A 16344-nucleotide genomic window follows, 5' to 3' on the forward strand; every position below is an offset into this window, starting at 1 on the left:
TGAGAGTCAATAGTGGGATACCAATGGAAACTACTAAAAAGCACTTAAACAAGAGTATCTGAATAATAAGTGATTTAAAAAAAAAACTGACAAAATACTTATAATTAGATGCAAACCTAATTAAGTATATATTGACTATTAGTCTCAGGATCTACTATATAAATTCATATCAGTGAGTCATTGTTTTCCTGACATTACCATTTTCTTTTCTTTTTTTTAGAGTTCCTTATTCTCACCCAATCTGGCAGCCATTCCAATTCCTGATTAATGCAATCATTCATTCATAATCAGTACACACATGCAGAGTCCGAAACACTGAGAGCGTGCCGGGAATACGTCCTGGATGTTACACCAGTCCTTCACATGGCACGATACACACACACACACGTTCACGAACCGATTCTGGCCAGGGCCAATTTAGAGTAACCAAATGAGCTACAGGCGCGCAGGAAACGTAGTTAAAGCTCCGGGCTCAGGGTGGAGCTCTGCGGCAGTAACTCTCCCCGCTGCGCCACCGTGCGCCACCTGAGTGACTATAGGTTTTCAAAAATAATGTTATTGCAGAGAAAATGTTCTCAGTGTTATAATCACAGAATTATTAAATTCATGCTGTTAATCCGTGTCCCGATTATTTTTTTTAAAGTGATTGAATTTTTAATTTACTCGATCCAGAACAAATTCAACACAAGATGTTAATTCAAAGTTTTTTTAAAGCGCATTATTATCCTTTTTCTGCCTCTGTTTTAATGCCATGTATTGATTGTGATAAAACAACTCTTAGAATAGTATAGGAGAGATTAATATGAATGTAGCAAAGTGAGTAAAAGACGTTTATGAAACTGCCTGTAGTGCCACTGAGATCTTTTGCCTAGTCTCACTTTTGAGATTTTAATAAATTATTCGTAGATGGGAAATCTCAAGACAATACAAGAAACAACAACGTAGTGTGAAAAATAAAAGCTGTATCTGGGTATAACGAGCCAGTCAGCATTTTTGAGCCATATTCATTACAATCGATATAGCTTGTATGTAAATTACAAATTTCATTTTAATAATGAATATCATGAAAATTAATAATTAATTAAAATACACATCTAATCCCGACACCAACAACACAGTCATAATTATGCATTTTAAAAATGTCTGGACATACGACATGTAGCCTATATTTGGGGATTAAATAACAAAAATATGACTCAATGGATTTGTGCAGACATTAAGTAGCAAGAGCAGTTGAATCAACACAATAAAATAAACATAATTATAATTTTATGTGCGTTATAACAAAAATGCGCAACTGCTGCAAGAGCAAACTGAGTTCCAGCCACAATGTAATGTTTTAGGAAATGAGAAATTTGAAAGATGGAATAACTCTATAGAAACCCACAATTTAATCATTTGTAGAGTATTTTAACATTTTAAAAGAATTAAAATGTAAAATATTTGCGTGTGCTGTCACTTTACGTGAATTAAGATTCAGATCTGCAGTCTTTTCCTTTTTATTTATTTATTTGTTCATTTATTTATTTATTTATTAGTTTGTTTAATTTCTGTCTAATTTATTTTGCTATTATTATTATTATTATTATTATTATTATTATTATTATTATTATTATTATTATTGTTGTTGTTGTTGAAAATATAATATTTGAAAAATCTTAAATATGGGCGGGTTATCTAATTTATTTTCGAACATTATTGTGGTTAAATGTCACTAAAGATGAACTTGCAGAAGAACTTTATCTTTTTATGCATCATGATTTTTTTCTACGAAGCGTCAAAATGCCGAATATTCGCTTTATCACGCTAAAGATTTTTGATTGATACTCTATTTTTATTATTTTAAATTGTGTCAGTTTTGTGACTAGGAAGACTGTGCTTGTCCAAAATGTGATTCGTAAAAATCGCTAAACTTGTTGAGGTGAAGACCATTATTGTAGTTTAATTGATTGGGGGTTTACTATTTTTTATGCTTTACACCGACGAGCTGAAATGTTGCTGCTTTATTTTACTGTCAAAATAATTACAGTTATAATAAACTAATCGAAATTATTAAATAGTTAAGTAAACTCTTACGATTCGAACGAATAATTTAAGCTTTAACTATCTATACAAACTTTTGGTTTGCGTTTGTGAATTCGTAAGTACTTTAAATAAAAAGTACTAGCTATATAAGAAGACATTAAATTTTCTCTTAAATCCAAAACAACGTTATTCTGGCAATAGGAGCTCTGCCATAAATGACTAATTGCAGTTTGGTTCTGATTAATCGTCTATAAAAACGAATGAGATCTAAATGTCAGAAAATAATTACATTCCATTAAAGATCAGCCTCGGCTCTTCGTGTAGCACTGATCCCAAATTACATCCATGTCCGTTTGATTATATAACTGTCCTGTGATCTGATTTGTTTAAGGTTAACCTGATTAGTGTACTTCTAATATAGAAACCCTTTTTTCTTTTTCTTTTTTAATAATGTATTTAAGCAAGAATGGTCGCTGTTTATTAAACAATTGAGAAAAACTGTGCCCGAAGAAAGAAAAGAAAGGTTTAAAAGTTTTATTTGTAAACATTAAATATTCCTTTCCGCGTTGGGTTTTATTCGGATTGGGATTGAAATTACACCATAGAAAAGGGCAGTGATGCTCTGCACACACCTATATGAATATATATGTATATATGTACATATACATACAGAATGACGTAACCGTTTAGATGGGAAACGAAATCGTAACTCTCTGACATAAAAACAAAACAAAACAAGGACAAGGTGAATGTTTCTGAAATCATCCAAACTACACCATGCTTCTAAGATCTTTGCAACAGAAAATCATAAATATAGAAACATTTATATTAAACAGCAACAGTACATACAACACATACAAACAAGGAATGGCTGACAGTCTTACAAACACTATGGGTCCTTTCTGATTTTTTTCTTTACCTATATACAGATTAAATATTATTTTTCGCCTCCTCCACATGTTCTATACATAAAGGTTGTCCCAGTACTACGAATTATCTCTTACCCACCCACCCTCTTTCTTTTCTTTTCTTTTTTATATAAAATCTAGCAGACTACATAGTGTCCGGAATAATATGAATAATCATGTTTTATATAGACAGCATCACCTCGATAGCAAGTGCCTATAGTCCTCTACAACATGCGTGGCCTCTTCTCTGATCCTGACAGAAATACACAGGCAAAAGTCATAAACAAAAGAAAGAAAGAAAAAAAATAGAAAAAAAGAAAGAGAGAATGAAACGTGTCCTCTTTATACACTTCGGTGACACAACTATCGTGTATGCGGTATAACAAGATTATAATACATCTCGTGCGTTTTCCAATGATGTAAAAATGTTTTTGGAGTCAATAAACAGAGTTATTTCTTTTGATATTTATTTTGGTAACAGCAGTCCAAGAGTAAGTTCAGAACTGAGCCTTTTTCTTATTTTTACGGGTCGATTAATATAATGGCATAAAATTGCAAAGAGGGTTGAAATAAAAATGCATAAGAGAGTGTTTGTGTGTACGCGCGCGCATGTGTGTGCGTTCCTTATACCAACATGGACTGCCAGTGTCCTTGATTCGTGAAATGAAAATAATAACAATATAATAATAAAAAAAAACTTCAGTAGCTTTCTGACTCTGAAAAGGAGTCTATGGAAGTTCGTTGAGGTCTTTTGCAAAAAAGTCTCTGTCTTTCATTGTTGTTGCTGTAGTTGTTTTTTTTTAAAAGGGCAGCGTGTCGAGGAACAGTTTGTCGATTATTGCTGGAGGAGGAACCAGGTCTTCCAGTTTCAGGTAGAAGATGCGCTGCAGGCCCTGTGTGCACAAAGTGCGCAGCTCTGGCAGCTTCCCCAGCAGCTTGGACAGGTAGTTCGGGCGGTTAAGAGCAGCGCCGTTAAACGCCACCTGGTCCTTCAAACAGTTCACTATCTTGTTTTGGAGTTCCTCGACTTTCTTCGGCTCCTTAAGCCCATGTCTCTCTGCAAAAGCATGCAATGGAAACAGATCAGCCGGTTTTGTATACACACTAGTATATTTACAAACTTTTATAACTGAAAATGTCAAATAATTTGCACTGGGGAATAACATAAAAAGTGTAAGCTTTGTCTTTATGGCGCGCTTAATGTGCATATGTTTTTTTTTCCTTGGCTGTGTTGATTTATTTTAAGAAATCGACAAAATTACGTTGCTTGGATGTGGCAGATTGGTTTATCATCAGTTACTACGTTAATCTGGTCGCTATCCTGGTGGAACAATGGGCGTGGAAATTGAGGGCACACACACACACACACCTGGGGCAATTTATCAGAGCCAGGTCTCCAGGTCTCCATCATCCATGTTTTGGGGAGGTTAGAGAAAATCTGGAGGGAATCCGCACGCACACATATATAGCCTCGGTAAATGGGCTAAAACTTACAAATAAACTAATAGCTGTTATGAACAGTGACCTAACATCCTTTTGATATGTTAAATAAACCCATTACACTGCATGGTTTCCAAATCAATGTTTCCTGTGCAGCCCTTACAAAGAAAGAAAAAAAAAAATCAAGTGATAAAAGTTTTTGGTTTTTTTTTTTATACATGTTCCCCGCACCTGTGACCATGGCGAGCGCGGCGATACAGGAGAAGGCCGAGATATCCACGTTCATACTCTGCAGGTTGGAGGAGAATTCCACGATGGCGTCGATCCACTCGCCGAAACCGCGCACACACTGCAGCCGGTGCATCACCACTCCGTTACAGAAGATCAGCTTCCCTTCCATCGGATTGGACCTGAGAGGGAAAAAAAGAAGAAGAAGAAAATGAGTTTTCCATCAGCAATACAACGCGAGGAGAAGCAGCACACTGAACAAGCTCTCTGAAAGGAGAGCAATAAATGACTTTACATGTTAAGAGATCATAAGAATATTGAACAGTAGGTTACTGAACAGTACCAGTGCTTGTTGTTGGAGTGATCCTCTCAAGTATGCAACTTTTTACGTTACTGTGTATCAATTGCAACATAATGTTATTTTTTTATGGTTTAATAAATTTCGCGTGTAAGGTAACAATTAAATGAGTTGGTGGAAATGATAGGAGTACACATACAGCGACATGCCAAGGTACCTTCAGTGCCTTTTTTTTTTTTACTAATACGGCTAATACCACAACGAGTAGAATTTAATATTAATATTATTACAATTTAATTCGACTCGTTGTGCTACTTGCATTTTGACTTGTTAAAAGTAATTTGATCGAATGTTCTTTTCTTTATTAGAAAACTAAGTGGCAAACTTTTATGGAATTATTATTATTATTATTATTATTATTATTAATTTATTATTATTATTAATAATAATAATAATAATAATAAAACGAAGAAGAAGACCTAGAAATTTTGTTTATGTGTATTTTGGGGATTATTATTATTATTATTGTTGTTGTTGTTGTTGTTGTTGTTTTACCTGTAGGCGAGGCGCAGAACGAAGAGCTCGAGAAAGGCGGACTCGAAAAGGAGGTCCTGATCCTGTTTGGGCAGATCGGCGAAGCTCGGGATCTTTTCGGCCCAGCCGCGGATAATTTCCATCGATCCCGTGAGCAGGTCATAAAACTGCTGAACGTGCTGCGTGTCATCCCCGGTCAGCTGGTATTCAGGACCCGCGTGAAACTGCAAATGCAATTTTAGTTTTAAACAACGTGGCGGCTTAATGGACATTTCTTCTAAAATAGATCAGCTGTGAACTCACTGAAGTCCTTTACTAGAAAGAGCAGTGCCCTACTTCCTAATTGCATTAACCTGCTTTATTGAGCCTGTATTAATAAGCCCATATGCAGGCTCCTTGAAATGTTTACATAAAGTTAATAACGCATAATTTAGAAATATTTACGTAGCAAACGAAGTTATATTTGAATTTAATATAAACTTTGTATTAAAAAAGCAACAACAAAAAAACGTTCACATGAATTGGATCATGTAGCACAAAGCTCATTGTCATGGCATAGCGTTGGTTAACTTTTGCAATATTGTATTAACTACCACCAAGTTCTTGTAAAGAACTTTAAGTCATTACTGTAAGTGTTATACACTACTGCTGCTTGAGAGTCAATAAAATAAGATTCACCCTCGAGTAATCCAGATTGGACATGTTGGGGTTGGAGTCCACATGAGCTCGGACCAGCGCACTGAGGAGACTGACTGGGGGTGATGGAGGAGCCGCATCCGGTGGACTTTTAGGTTTGGAGGGTAAACGACCTCTTCGGCCCTTCAGACTGGCAGTCCGAACAACTGTGTTCATAAAATGGGGGGAAAATGTAATGCTTGCGAATCACTGAATGAAAATAGTAATATTAATTTCCAAACTTTTTATAAGTCTAAATGTTTATTCTTTTTTAATAATTTGACCCAAATACGTTTATAGATTATTAGCGTTTCTAAACAGTCATTTAGGTTTACTTGCAAAAACAAGAAAGGTGTTGACAAATGTCCCAAACAATTAATTACGGCGTATGGAGATTGAGATACACAGGGCAAAGGATAAATCTGAAATCTGTGCGTTCATTTAATAGTCGTTTTTTTTTTTTTCCAGCAATATTTACCTTCTTTAACCATCCCGACAACTAGGCACTTTTGGAAGCGGCAGTACTGACATCTGTTTCTCCGGCGCTTATCAACAGGACAGTTTTTGTTCGCCAGACACACGTATTTCGCATTCTTCTGCACAGTGCGCTGGGGTAATCCAAAAACAGAAAGAGAAAAGACATCTTATTTTATATAAGGTCAACTAAAATCTGTGCACAAATTCCTTTATTCTTCGTTTGAAAAGTTCTCTGATAAATATAATCATCATCGAGATAACAGGGATTTATTGGGTTATATAAAAAAAAGCTCAGAAAAATGAATCCAACGATGAGTGAAGTCTTACAGTATTTAATTAACTTTATGGATGGTTCATTAAGCACAGTTAAGCGTATTTTGGGATTCTCCTTATGCTCATCAGCTCTCGTCTGTGCAAATACATCACCTAAAGTAATAATAAATACTATGCACTTTTTAATACTTATATTTTGCTTAAACAAATCTTAGAGGAGTAAAAAAAAGGGTCAACAGGTGCCATAGATGTAGTTACACTTCAACATTAAGGACAGTGCTAATGATTCGGCCGCTATTCAATGCCCCATCCGTCAATTTTGCCATATTTAGACCACTTTAACTGCGCTCACCTTGAAGAAGCCTTTGCATCCCTCGCATGTGCGCACGCCGTAATGCTGGCACGCTGCGTTATCCCCGCATACGGCGCACATACCCTCGTTGGACGGGGATCCTCTGGATGGTGGCGACGGCATCTGCGCGTCAAGGAGCTGGTGTCCGTGCCCGAGCTGCAGAGAATGAGGAAAGGCGACTCCCGCCTGTTTCCGCACAGCGCCGGGTACGGCAAAGCTTTGACCGTCCAGAGCCCGGTGCGCGCCTGGGCCCTCGTGACTCATAGCCACATGGAGCGGGCCGTCAAAGCGCATCTGGCAGCTGGATACGGGCGTCCCCGGGGGAGACTGCTTAAAGGAGAAGAGCGAGAGGCGCGACACTGGGTTCTTGCGCTGCTCCATAGCGTGGGACGCGGCCGCCACGTAGTTCTGGTGGAAGGCGTGCAGGGAGCTCGCGTCCTCCCACACATGGCTCGGCTGTACCTGGAAATTAGGGCCGCCGCCAGGCGCGTGTGGAGAAGCAGACGGTTTAAAATAAACAGAACCCGAGTGTGCCATCACATCCTCCGACGGTGGGCCCAGGTGAGCCTGCGGCTGCTGCTGATGAGGGTGCGGGTGGTGGTGATGATGATGGTGGTACCCGTGCATGGAGACATCCTCGACTTTGATAGAGGGCTGTTCGGAGGCGTGCGCAGGTGGCACCTGGTACAGACACGGCGGAGGTTTCACATCGTAGCCAGGGTTGTAGCTGTCCACAAACGTGCTAAAGCTGGGGAGAGACGTGGTGGCGGCCGTGATCTCTGTGTTGGTCAGATCCATGCTGAACTTGACGAACTCGGGTGTTAGGAAGTCGCAGCTGTACTCGCCGCTGGTGTGGTAGCTGTAGCTCTGCGAGGCAGGACTCGCGCCCTGCGGCGACGAGCCGTACTGAGCCTGAACGCAGGGCATGGCTGGAAAATAATTTGATAAAGGGTAAATAAATTGATATACAATGAACGCTTTTATGAACATTTACCAGAGTTGAAAATATTTTATGTATTACCACAGAACAAAATGTCTGTTTTGTTGTAACTTTTACAGTTCAGCTAGACTACACAAAGACCAAGCTTTGATTTAACTTTAGGCAATATTTCACATATGTGCTACAGTTGGTTAAATAGAGTCCACATAATGCGCTTCAATACAACTTTGCAATGATCTCTCTTACTTTACAGCTTATTTAGCAAAAACATTTCTATTTAGATTTCATTACCTTCAACCGTGGGACTCCTCTTGGTCGCCACTCAAAATGTACGATGCTGTCAGCTTCAGATAACAAAGCGGGGTTCAAGAACAGCAGTCCGGTTGCTGGAATCGCTTCCCTGATGTAAAACACAACTTTTGACTCAGATGAGCAATGCCAATGTAGTTGAATGAAAAAAGTTAAACCTGTTACCATTGAGTACTGACAACGTTAAACTAACTGTAATCCGTCACTTCAAAGCCAAATTACAGCCTTGATAATGTGCAATTCAAAAAGGAGGTGGATCAGTCTGAGAGAGAAGTCAAGTTTTATGTTTTGAACAAAGAAAAATCCCTAGTGCTAAAATGACACTTGCAATTTCCATCAATGCCCGGATAGACTTTAAATAACTGCTGCACGAGTTAATGCAAGATTCTAAGATTTCTCTTGACACTAGTTAATAATAATTTAAGCAAATTCAGCACCGAATGTAACATACAACAATGGGTCATTTGGTGAAGTTGCAGCTTGTTTGCTGGACGTTCAGAGTAAATCAGCGAAACTCGAGCAAGTGCCTTTCATTCATGTCTGCGCGCAATGGCACCTCCGCATTTTCATCAACTCTTGCTTTAACATTCAAAACCACCCATTGTGCACAGACTTATGAAATTTGTATCCAACATTTTTTGCGATCATCTACACACCAGCTTAAAGAAAAGACATGTGGGGTAATGCATGCGGGGGAAAAAAAACATAGCGATGACGTACCTTTAAATCACCATCAGAAAAGTTGTATCGTATCCATACACTCTCAGTCTGGGACAAAAATATATATGTATATATACACGGGAGTGAAAATGTCCAGTACGAGCTAGAAGTAGAGGCTGTAAGACAGGGGAGAAAATCAAGGCGTCCGCGGTGCTCCGCTCCAGACTAGCGCGCCGCGCCAATGTGTCTTTGTTTATGGGAGCGCCGCTCTTCGCCACCCACGTGCTCTGGAATTAGACACGTCATCGCCCGCGTCGCCAATGACAACCTCCAATCAAGTTTTGGGAAAGGGTGACAGATAGGAAATACCCACCAGAGACCGAGTTTGCTGTGTGATTTTATAATGCGTTTCACGATCTCCAATTCATTAAGTCGCTTTGATGCTTGCAATATAGGCCTCTGCCTAGGAGACAACTCCATCTCTCCGAGTGAGTGAATGAGTGAGTGAGGAAAACATATTCAACGATCAAACAAGCAAACAACAAATAAACAAACAAACAAACAGTGTTTTTGCTGGTCAAATGTTTTATTTCTATATTTAGATCTTAAAAGTATCTATCTATCTATCTATCTATCTATCTATCTATCTATCTATCTATCTATCTATCTATCTATCTTCCACGTCCTATTTTATAAATATCTAAAAAAAAAAAATTAAAAGATGTATAAATTGTATACAAAAGTTTTTTTTATGTTGGTTAATAATAATAATAATAATAATAATATAATAATAATAATAATAATAATAATAATTATTATTATTATTATTATTATTATTATTATTATTATTATCTGTAGGAAGTGATTTGTCTGATTTAAATGCCTGTTTAAGATATATCATGAGGCCTATACTCAGCCTCCACCAGTACAACCAGTACAAAGGTAAAGGGAGGAGCCATTCCTCCATGAACCTACATATGGCCCAAAGCTTTTTAACAAATCCCGTTTAACTTCCATGTGACTTCGTAAATAGAGAGAGAGAGACTCCCAGCCCCGTGGCTCGGATCTGCGCTTCTTCATTTTCGGCTCTACAGCGATATTTAGCAGCTGGGGAGTCCTGAGCAGCTGGGGGAAGGGCTCATTAACACCGGGTTAGGTCGTCACTGCCGGACCAGTTTAGCCGGCGGAGAGAGAGAGATGCGACAGGAGGCGACAAACACGAGTCTGACGCAGAAATCATTCATTACAACAAGCCAGAAATAGAATCCTTTATGTCATATAATGCACCTAACCACATGTTCTGGATCCACACAGCCCCTTTATACCTTAGTCTTAGTCTATATTTGGCTTCTGACCCGACTACAAGCCACGCCGTGGTAGGAATAATATCGTGGCAAATTGTTCTCATTGACTTAAGCCCCAAGGCTATTCGTAGGCTGCGCCTTGGATGAGACCTCTTAAACTGGTTATATCTTTATTCTTTTCTTTGTATGCATTGAAAACATTGATTATTTTCGTGCACACTAAACCTCCAAGTTTTGAGGTTTCCTGCAGCAGTGGTTGTTCTGTGGTCCGTCTACAGCTGTATCTTGTAGATTTGCGCTCACTAAAAGGAGGGGGGGGGGGGGGGGGTTGGGGGTGTTATACTCTCCTCTAGAGGACAGCATTGTTCACCACCCACCCAAAAGAAACTGTCTTTTCTTCTCATCGAACCTAACACACGTTCATAGAACATGATCCACTTTTAAATATTGAATTTTCACATTATGTGTTGCTCAGTTAGGGTGCTTTTATTTAAACGCATTTCAAGTTATTTAATTCACAATTACAGATACAGTAATCAGCTAGGGTCTCAAGTTTTAATAGGCGTTTATAGAGGAATGCTATATTACATTCAGTACTTTCAGCTTTCATTTACCTTTTAAATGAGAAGAAATTACATACAATTGAATAATAATTGCCCGTTGGCTCGTTTAATTAGTAAGTGGCTTATTTATATGCATAATTTAATCACTACTCATTGGGGAGGGAGCAAATGAAGAGCAATCAAATCGGACCAAAGTTATTTCCTAATTATGGCATGTTAAAGGCAGGGGTGAGGCTAATGAGTGTGTGTGTGTGTGTGTGTGTGTGTGTGGTGGGGGTGTTATGACTTCTTTATAATCTGTGTATACTGTCTGTTGTACTGTGAGCACAATAAAACGAACGACAAAAAATCTCAGGATTCTTTGCTTGCATTATTATAATTTTTTTTTTTCCTATTAGTGAAAACGCATATGAAAAATACGAATTTTTACGCAGTGATTGTTGTGGGGGTGGTTTTGATTTTATTATAATCTTATATGCTACTTGTCATTTGTTTATTAAAAACATAAATAAAACAAGTTTTTATCTACTTTTTACTTGCTGCTTTCTATGAAAAACGGGTGATAGTTAGTAAACATGAGACTGAGTAAACATCTTAAACAGCATACTATCATATACCAGATATATACTATTACACTATTACAGCATACTATCATATACTAGATATTACGTAGTACGCTAGTATGGTGTTCTGAACGTAGTGTTTTGACCCGAATTGTTTCAGCACCATGGACAGCTTCAATTACGCTAGAGTGGGAGTAAATGCAGACTCTCTGCTCACCTTTTTCTCACTCTTCCTACATACCCACTTGGTTGAATCTTGGACAGGGAGTTCTCCAGGACCCTGATTGGAAGTCTATGCTGTAATGCTTCATTAACCCCCTTCATTCCAATGAGAATTGCTTAGCACAATTAGGTGATTAGCCTGCATAAACATTACCAGTTTAATTCATTATAGTTTATGAGTCCACAGAGAGTCATCAGACTATTTACAAATTTAGGTATGTTTCATTTACTCTTGTAAGGAAATCCAATATAAGTTCCTACATGCACTAACAGTACAGTGTCTAAAGGTTTAGGTAGAATTGGTAGGCTATCTATACTGTAGTTACTTGGCAGCATAAAAGTTATCTTGTGCATCACTATCAATATTGTTAAGTCAATTTACTTGATGCAGAAATAAGCCTTATCTATAAACACAATTGACAGCATGGCTTAGTTTTTAGCATTGTTGCCAGGATCAGAGTTTGATTCCCCCCTCCGGTTCTGTATTCATGGAGTTTGCTTGTTCTCCCCCCTGCTTGTTTTTTTCCCCTCAAGTACTCCAGTTTTCTCCCCACAGTCCAAAAATGCAGGTTAGCCTAATTGGTGTTCCCAAATTGCCCACAATGTGAGAACTGTGACAATTGAGCATTGTGACAATTGAGCACTGAGCTGTCAACTTTACCCTGTAACTGCAACAGAAATAACGGCTATATCTTTAGAGTGAGGAGTATCCACAAATAATCACAATAAACTGAACCACATCATAATGATCAGTTATTTGCGCAATAACTGTATAAGCATATAAACTGTCAATTTAAGATTTCATATTGCTACCCAAGACTGTAAGTAGTAATTAAATGCACTTCAGCTCAAAAATCAACAATGAACTCAAAGTCAATCCCATTTTTTTAAAGCAGCTCCACTATTTAGTTACCTGTTTATTTCCACACCTAACAAGTTAGTTGTACTGTACCACTCAGGAGACTTGTTTTTGTGCTTTTTTATTGTGCTGTCTTCAATCTCTTTCTTACACTAGGTGTCAACCCAGATGTGTTCACCTGTTCATTTTTCCCCCAATAAGTCTGATCCTTTTTTTGTTTGTTTGTTTTAAACAGATTATTATAAAATTAGGAATTACTGGTTACCATGTTGTTTCTTTCAATTAGAAATTAGACAGAATTTTCTGTTGTAAATATATTATATATCCACTGTTAATATATTATGTTGGCACAATGTACCAACATCAGCACAGCCATATTGCCTACACATGTATTATATGTATACGGCATATTTTTAGGACTTACACATGGACACATATGGAAAGTGATGGCTTTGTTATTTCCTCCCATAGATATTATAGCAAAAATTACTGGAAAAGTTTATTTGGGTTATGATAGAAAGGAGTCAGGGCATACAGTGCACCACAGCTTGCTATGATTGGAGCTGTGTAGCCACAAGTCAGCATGTCAGAGTGTCCGTGCTGACCCCTGTGTACCACCACAAGCACCTACAATAATGAGCAACAATAGTGATCATCAAAACTGGACCATGAATGAATGAAAGAAGGTGGCTGAGCAATCATATTTTTATTTTATTTCACGTGGACAGCCAGGTATGTGTAAGGTTATCTGAGAGAAAAAAATGCATCAAGATATACTATAGAAAGAAGGCAAACCATTGTAAGCAGCATGATGCTCTGGGCAATGTTCTTGGGTCTTAGCACTTATGTGAATATTACATTGACAAATATCACCTACCTAAGCATTGTTGCAGACCAAGTACACCCCTTCATGGCAACAGTGGTCCATAAGAGCTTCACCTAAAGGCATTCAAGAGGCAGTGGTCCCTTTTATTAGAATATGTACTGCCACACTGCAAAAAAATAGTCCAGGAATGTTTTAAGGAACACCAGAATGAGTTCAAGTGTTGACTTTTCCATTCCCCATGTCTTAATCCAATCAAGCATCCTTGGCATGTGCTGGACAAACAAATTCAAACAGTGGATGCCCATCTTACAATGTAAAGAGATTAAAGGATATGCTGCAAATGCCTTGGTGCCAGATCCCACAGCACACCTTCAGAGGTCGTAGGGAACCATGACTTGATGAATCGGAGCTATTTTGATTGTACAAAGGACACCTACACAATATTAGACAGGTGGTTTTAAATGTTATGAGTAAATAGTAGAGATATACAAATGAACTACAGTATATTGGCAAAAAAATAAAACAAGCTATAATGACTCAAATTCAAATCTTATTCTTGTTGTTCTCTAAGCTATTAGTAATTATTATTAAAGACAAATGAGCTGCTGTGGCAAGCCCCAACAAGAGCAATGGAAAAAGATTACGATTATGATAATTGTTTATTTATTTATTTTCACTTTTTTATATTTCTGTTGACAACCTAGAAGATACAGTAGGAGGTACTTGTTTTTGATTCATCGTTGATAAAATTTCCCCACTATCCCTCACCCACATTTTGCAGATTTCATGATATAATTTTAGATTAATCAGGCCCAGCTCTCTGCTTTAATGCTGCACAGTCCCAGACCTCATTCTCTTTCTAGGCACTACCCCTATGTCTTCTTTCCAATTTAAGGCTCCTCCTTTACAAGACTAAATGTCTACTTAATATGCTTTAATGCTTGCTCTCTGGATCAGGGGAGTATTCCATCACTTTAACACACCTTCATATAACACATATTTAACTAGTTCAACCCTATGAAGCAGCTTGTCTTATGGCTGACAAGCTCTTCAGCGGGATGATGAAGGTGTCCACTCCTGTGGCTTGATGAGACAGTAAAATGGGGACAGAGGCTCTGGGCTGCCCTGAGTCTGCACATCAGTCAGCATTGAATATTCATTAATCAAGGGCATGGCATGCCTTGTAATTGGCAGAAACATTAGTGATGAATCCTGTGGAATATTCAGACTTCTCGCATATTCATGTCTTTAGGCAATATATCCTGGGTGTGTGATTTCTTTCTCCCTTATCTTCTCACCTCTCTCTCTCTCTCTCTCTCTCTCTCTCTCTTTCTCTTTCTCTCTCTCTCTCTCAAATGGTGCACACCTAAGAAAAGCTGAAAAATCTGTTTTTGTCACTGTCAGTCTAATACTTGTTGGTTAGGTTTAATTGGCTGATAATCTTCTACATTGTCCTTTTTATTCTGCTATAAAAACAATGATTTTAAAACTCTTTTTAGTTACAATCATACTGTAGATTGTACTAGAAATTAGGATAGAGTCCAGCCTCGGGATTTATTAGCTAAAACTGATGGTCAAAGAGACACCATGCCTGCACTAATCCTGGTGTGCTTTATTGTTTTGGATTTGCTTAGCATATATTAATACCTCTAAGATGATTTGGGATACCAAACACACCATCAAAACACAATGCAAAAATTCAGCAAAAGGTTTTGCTGTTTAATTTAACTCCATTTGACAATTTTATAATGTCAGTAAGGTTAGGAACAATGTTTTAATTTAGATTTTTTTTTTTTTCCTACTAGTCTTTCTTTGTTTTTTTTTTTTTTTTTTTTTTTTTATTAGACCATGGCTTTCTATTAACTAAATTACTAATGCAGCACTAAATACTGAATACATTGTACCAAAATACTGAGTTTAAAAATGGAAGCATTTGGGGCTTTTATAAAATAAAAGCTGCCATGTTTAAGCAGTTTTGATGATGGGGACACCAACAAGGTCAAAATCGTCAGATATTCCTATCCTTGTTGACATTTCGGCATTTGGCAGACACTCTTATCCAGAGCGACTTCCTTTTTTTTTTTTTTTTTTTAAATCTCATTACACATCTGAGCAGTTAAGGGGTTAAGGGCCTTGCTCAAGGGCCCAACAGTGGCAACTTGGTGGTTGTGGGGTTTGAATCTGGGATCTTCCGATCCGTAGTCCAATGCTTTAACCACTGAGCTACCCCTGGCCCCACCCAGAAAGACAGAAAAAGAGTTTTTAAAGTTAAAAAACTGCCTGGCTAAAAGGTGCTATTTTAGAATGGCCACATTATTGATCTGAATTTAAACAACCCTATACAACACTTAAGGAGGAAAGTGCTAAAGAACAACTAACTCAAGAACAACTTAAGAACACTTGGCTAAATTCTATGTTAAAAACCAATCAATAACTATAAATTAAACTGTTGTATTGTCTTAACCCCCAACCCCTAAAAAAAAAAAAAAAAAAAAAAAAAACAATGTTATTGGGACCAATCAGAAAAAATCAGAAAAAAAGACTTAAATTTGCTTGGAAGCTTTAAGAACAGACTTTAAAGTCCAGATTCCAGAGCGATGGGATGGTCAGGGTAAGAAGGAAAGCGCTTGAAATGATGCTCCCATCATGGATAGTGCCCACTGTACAAGCCTCTGGAGGTAGTGGTATGATATGTTGTTGCATCAATTAGTCAGGTCTAGGCTCAGCAATGGCATATGGTGAAAAATTATGTTAGCTAATTAATTGAATGTACTGAATGACCAGACTATCCCATCTCTGCTTTTTCCCCCCTTTCTGATGGCACAAGTTTATTCCAGGACTCAAAAGATGGTTCTGAGAGCATAAGGAATAATTGCACACAGGAATTA

The 16344-nt window shown here is 37.8% G+C and overlaps 1 protein-coding gene across 1 annotated transcript; it reads right to left on the minus strand.

Moving 5' to 3' along the window:
* Nucleotides 1-2590: 2590 nt before the first annotated feature.
* nr4a2a (nuclear receptor subfamily 4, group A, member 2a) lies at nt 2591-9299 on the minus strand. The gene is made up of 8 exons (XM_053496647.1): nt 9180-9299; nt 8442-8550; nt 7211-8139; nt 6587-6716; nt 6112-6275; nt 5455-5657; nt 4605-4783; nt 2591-3990 (listed from the first exon to the last, which is right to left on the minus strand). The coding sequence occupies exons 3-8, from the start codon at nt 8135-8137 to the stop codon at nt 3734-3736; spliced, it is 1860 nt and encodes a 619-aa protein (XP_053352622.1). The 5' UTR covers nt 8138-8139; nt 8442-8550; nt 9180-9299; the 3' UTR covers nt 2591-3733.
* Nucleotides 9300-16344: the final 7045 nt, after the last annotated feature.

Source organism: Clarias gariepinus, chromosome 5 (genome assembly GCF_024256425.1).
Source record: "Clarias gariepinus isolate MV-2021 ecotype Netherlands chromosome 5, CGAR_prim_01v2, whole genome shotgun sequence".
NCBI classification, from domain to species: Eukaryota; Metazoa; Chordata; class Actinopteri; order Siluriformes; family Clariidae; genus Clarias; species Clarias gariepinus.